The 4,837-nt window shown below is 60.1% G+C and overlaps 1 protein-coding gene across 1 annotated transcript; it reads right to left on the bottom strand.

Moving 5' to 3' along the window:
* Positions 1–518: 518 nt before the first annotated feature.
* Positions 519–4,110, bottom strand: Evx2 (even-skipped homeobox 2). The gene is made up of 3 exons (XM_042694241.1): positions 3,684–4,110; positions 2,540–2,826; positions 519–1,235 (listed from the first exon to the last, which is right to left on the bottom strand). The coding sequence occupies exons 1-3, from the start codon at positions 4,108–4,110 to the stop codon at positions 519–521; spliced, it is 1,431 nt and encodes a 476-aa protein (XP_042550175.1).
* Positions 4,111–4,837: the final 727 nt, after the last annotated feature.

Here is a 4,837-nt window from a genome sequence, read left to right as displayed (position 1 = left end):
AAACCTCGGGGGGCAACGCCCCCTTCTCCAAAGCACTGGCCACCATTCCCCTGTCTCCTTCGCGGTTTTTCATGGCTTCCAGCTGCACGGCCGATTGACCTGGGACTCAAGACTTGCAGCCAGAGCTCAAGACCCTGGAGGACTGGTTTGGGGGACAGGGGATTGTCTTCCCCGAGACCACTGAACTCAGGACACAAACGAGAAAAGGAGGCATGGACGGCGGGAAACGTATTTAGAGGAAGGAGAAGGGGGGAGACAGCTCGGTGGGAAGTACAAAAATAGAAATCACGGGGGGGGGGACACCCGCCAGGCTAACGTGCCGGCTCCTTTCTCCCCCCCCAATTCCTTTCGACCTCCTGCGCCCCGGGGCGCCCCCTAGCGACAGCGGTAGCAGCGGGCCGCACACCGAGGAAACCCGGAGCGCACGAAGGGCGCACGGGGGGCGCACAGGGGGCGCACCGGGGACTCGCGGGCACCCGCAGGTCGGCAAGCGCGGCCCCCTGGCGGCGGCGACGTAGTTATCTGGTGAGCGGGGCCTCGTCCCTCTGGTCTGGCGGGCTCACGGCGGTCTTGCTAAGCACTGCGGCGGAGTAGGGCAGGAAGCCACTCTCGGAGCGCGGCGCAGCCGCGCCGCAGCCGAAGTCTGAGCCCGCGGAGGCCCCTGCGCCGCCGCCGCCGCCGCCGCCGCCGCCGCCGCCACTTCGGGAGCCCAAGGCTGCGGCGGCGGCGGCGGCGGCGGCGGCCGCGGACTGACTGCTGTGGCAACTGAGGCAGGAGCAGGGCGCGGAGCTGCCGCTGGGAGGCGCCCCGGCGGCTGCTGAGGAGGCGGCAGCGGCGGCGGCGGCAGCAGCTGCCGCCGCCGAAGCCGCACTGTTGAGCCCCGCAGCGGCTGCGGGCGCCTGGTAGAGACCCGGGTGGCGGAAGCTGCATAGCAGCTCGGGCCGCGAGTACGGGTGGGAGAGAGCGCGGAAGGTGTCCAGCGGACGGATGGACGTGGCGAAAGGCGACGAGGCTGCGGCCGCTGCTCCCGAGGCGGCGGCGGCGGCGGCGGCCGCAGTGACACCCACGTGCGGGTAGTAGTGCAGCGGCACGTGCGAGTGGAAAGGGTAGGGCAGGCTTCCGGTGGCGGCCGCGTGCGTCATCATGTAGGTGTAGAAACTGGGGTCGGCTGGGTGCGGCCACGACATGGCCAGGCGCTGTCGCTTGTCCTTCATGCGCCGGTTCTGGAACCAAACCTGCGGGAACAGTCGCACACGACCTGGGGTTAGGAAGCGACCTGCGTTTCCCAGCCTCCACCCAGAGCCTCCCGGACCCTCCCCAGCCTCTGAAAGTCCTGGCCTACTCCTCTAGCACTGAGCTTAGACCCGAATCCCTTGTGCGCTGCCAGCTGGGACGAGGTGTGGGCTGCTTTGGTCACTCAGTCCTCTGCGAAAACGTTTCTCCGGGACTGCGACTCCCGGGGCTTTCGCTCTATTCTGGCTGCGTTTCCTTCGCCCTAGCCCAACCAACCTTTCATCTCCCTCCCGCCACCCACTGGTGCCCAATCTTGCTGAGCACCACTCTCTCAATCCCAGGATTTGCTCGGGGATTCTGCCCAGCCTTTGGAGAGAAGCTGTCTCTAGCTTTTCTAAGAGGCCACCGAACGAGATCTTGAGCCTTCCAAGCTGCTACGACCCGCCCCTAGGGGCACGGGTCCGATTAGGGTATTGAAGGGATAATTTTGTTGAAATCATTTGTCTTAAATGAGTTGTGAGAGTAATTTCCCCCATAAACTGGAAGAAGACGTCTATATCCCATCTAACCTAGAACCTAATAATGACATTCATCAGAACCCTAAATCTTAAGAGAGACTAATCAAACTGAAAGGACCCCCCCTCCATCCCCCTATGAAAAGCCCCTCTTTTTCTAGAGTGTCGAATGTTCTGTGAAAGGTTCACCCGGTTGCCTTAACTCCTGATTATCTCTCTCCTGGACGTATAATGAAACATTAATAACAGATATAGTCAATTTCGTTGCGTTTCCCCTCCACAAGAGGTTTTCTTTCCCCCCAATGCCCAAGAGAAGAATGTTTAGGAAACTGCGCTTTCAATTCAATCGATTTTTAAAATGCAGAATCCCTTTCTTCACGTAGTAACGATTTGTGTGGAAAAATAGATCCCAAGATCAAGAGCGAATAAAGTTTCACCTCGGGTTCGTGTCAGAAGAACAAAGACCAGCTGACTTTGCCGCCTAGGGGGCCGCGGGACTGTGAGCATGGAGGGCACCTGGGCACACGTTGGGCAAAATCGAGCAGAGGCCAGGGCCAGTCTGCAGCGTGGGAGCCGCCATTGAGACACTGGTTGGCGGCCAGGCCCGCCAACCGTTCGCATTCGGCGGCATGGGAGAAATGAAGCCGCCACCTCCTTTGGTGACTAACCCCCTCAGATTTGCAGGCCCTGAGTTAAATCGCACCACCCAGGAAAGAGAAGAGAGAAAAGAGAACCAATCAACCCCGGCGCCCCAGGGGAGGCCCGAGCTAGGCGCGCGCTGGGATCGATACCTTGATGGTGGTTTCGGGCAGGTTGAGGGCAGCGGCCAGCTCGCACCGGCGGGGCCGCGACACATAGTTCTCCCGGTAGAACTCCTTTTCCAGGCGCGCGATCTGCTCTCGGGTGAATGCGGTACGGTAGCGCCGCACCTGATCGGCGCCAGAGCCGGAACTGCCCAGCGCCGCACCCCCGCCGCCGCCGCCGCCGCCGCCGCCGCCACTGCCTCCGTGCAGGCTACCCAGGCCCGAGCCCGACGCCGACGTCGTGGTGCCCGCGGCGGAGCCGCTATCTGCATAGCCTGGCAAACAAACAGCGCATGAGTCCCGGTTACCGGCCGGGAGCCCCTGGCTGGGGCCGCTCGCTGACGGCGGGGGAAGTCGCGTCAGGAAGGAAAGTCACTCCCGGAATTGATGGGGTCTGTCAGGGTTACAAATTGCTGCCGTTAATAGAATCAATAAAGTTTGGGGAGACCTCCAAAACCAAATAATAGGAACGGCGTTGGGAAGGTTCTTTAAAATATATATATATTAATTAGCAATTTTCCACTCGCGAGGAGAATCGGCCGGGCAGGAGGAGTCACCTTGGGCTCCAGTGTGCACCGGTCTAGAAACCGCGGGCCCGGCTTTTGTATCGCCTCGGACTCTTCTCTGACAAGCCTTTGGGGTTTGACTTAAAATATTTCGAAGGTTCTCGAGACAGTAGCAGCTGAGCCCGGGACTGTTAGGAGGGGAGGGGGGGGGAGGTCTACTTTTCAACTCTTTCTTAGGCGGGGGAGTAGAGCCTCGGGGTGAAGCTACCTCCTACTTCCCCAAAAGAATGCCCCCCGCCACCCGGCCCTGGGGGCTCGGAGGCTGCGGGGGTTCGAACCTCTGTCCCAGGCACCTCTGCCTGAGAGCGACTCCGCCGCTAGCTCCCGGGCAGTCCACCGGCCAGGGCCAGCGGGCCTGGCGCCCCAGGCTCCGCAGGCCTGTGCGGCTCTTGGAAGCTCAGGGAGCAGGGCAGGAAGGCACGGTCCCTAGCGTGCCTACCGGGCCAGCCTAAGCCAGACCGCTGCTGGCTGGGGGGGGGGGGGGAGTCACACAGGGACACGAACCCCCGGGAAGGACTGGCGGGGGCCACGGAGGGACCAGGAGCGTCCGCGGGCTGCGCGATTACCTTTGCCATTGTTTTCCTTGAGCGGCGCGGCGCCGAGGCCGCCCGGGGAGCGCAGCGCGGAGCAGCCCACCTCCACGTCGCTGCTCATGTCGGCCTCGGCGGCCGCCTCGGAATAATGGCCCGGCTTCTTGCGGCTCTCGGTGGCAGAGGCGATTTCGGAGGAGACGGTGCTTTCGCTGCCCGGGTGCTGCAGGTTGAACAAAGTGTCGATTTCGAATTTGCCCTTGGCGGGGAGGTCTCCCAGAGCGCCGTGCAGGGGGGCGGACGGCAGGCGCGGACTGAGGCGAGCCGGGTGCTGCGAATTTTCCAGGGCCTCCAGCACAGCACTGCCAGCCGAGTCGGACAAACTGGAGAACCTCTTGCCGGCTGTGGGGCTGTGGAGCCCTCTCTCCATCAGAATCATCTCTTTTCTTATTCTTTCCATCATCTCAGCTTTCTAAAAAATGTCACAGGAGCCCGGCTGTCCCGTCCTAATGATGGGCTGCGCCTAGGGCTAATTCTCATTCAGCCCCAGCAAGCGCCTCTAAGTATTATTATCTCTTTTGGAGGGAGGCGGAAAAATTGTGGGATGCTAGAGCGAGGGAATGACTGGTCAAAATGACCCATACATCCTTCCGAGCCCGAGATGTCATTCATCAAAAAGTAGCGCCCGCTCGTCATTAAGGTACGAATGACGCCGTTCGAATAATCATTTATTGTAACAGGTTTATAAGCAAATAAATACACGCTCCTGTCAGTGGGTAATGAAGGCGGCTTCAGAGCAGACAAATAGATCCAGGTAGGAGACGGGAAGAGACAAGAAGTGAGGAAGAAGGCTCTGGTCCTTTGCCCGCTCAGAGTCAGTTCTGCTCGCCCGGGGGTTTGGCCTCGGGGGTGAAATTGACAGTCTGATTAATAGAGCGCGCCGCGGCACATTTCCCCCTTCATTTAGGGGCATCATTACGCTCTCAGTTTGCTGGGTTGCCCCTTAGGTCCTAATCATGCAGCGCCTTCCTCATTTTTCCACGGACATAGATACGTGTTAAATAATAGATAATGCTTTGATTTTCCAGAGTAGATCCTTGGGAAGGCTTTTTTTTTTTAATATAAAAAAATTACAAGGTGGGGGCGTTAGGGGGAAGAACTAGGAGGAGGATGCAGGAATAGTTGCGTAA

This window comes from Dipodomys spectabilis, unplaced genomic scaffold, assembly GCF_019054845.1.
Source record: "Dipodomys spectabilis isolate Male_0828 unplaced genomic scaffold, ASM1905484v1 ptg000174l, whole genome shotgun sequence".
Lineage (NCBI taxonomy): Eukaryota > Metazoa > Chordata > Mammalia > Rodentia > Heteromyidae > Dipodomys > Dipodomys spectabilis.
This window is presented reverse-complemented; position numbering and strand designations above follow the sequence as displayed.

What these genes read in the sequence shown, in the direction of transcription:
- Evx2 (XM_042694241.1), bottom strand. Translation starts at nt 4,110, where the DNA reads ATGATGGAAAGAATAAGAAAAGAGATGATTCTGATGGAGAGAGGGCTC. An exon ending in CAAGGAAAACAATGGCAAAG is followed by an intron (nt 2,827 to 3,683) that starts GTAATCGCGCAG and finishes TTTGTTTGCCAG; the next exon opens with GCTATGCAGATAGCGGCTCC. An exon ending in TGCCCGAAACCACCATCAAG is followed by an intron (nt 1,236 to 2,539) that starts GTATCGATCCCA and finishes CTGTTCCCGCAG; the next exon opens with GTTTGGTTCCAGAACCGGCG.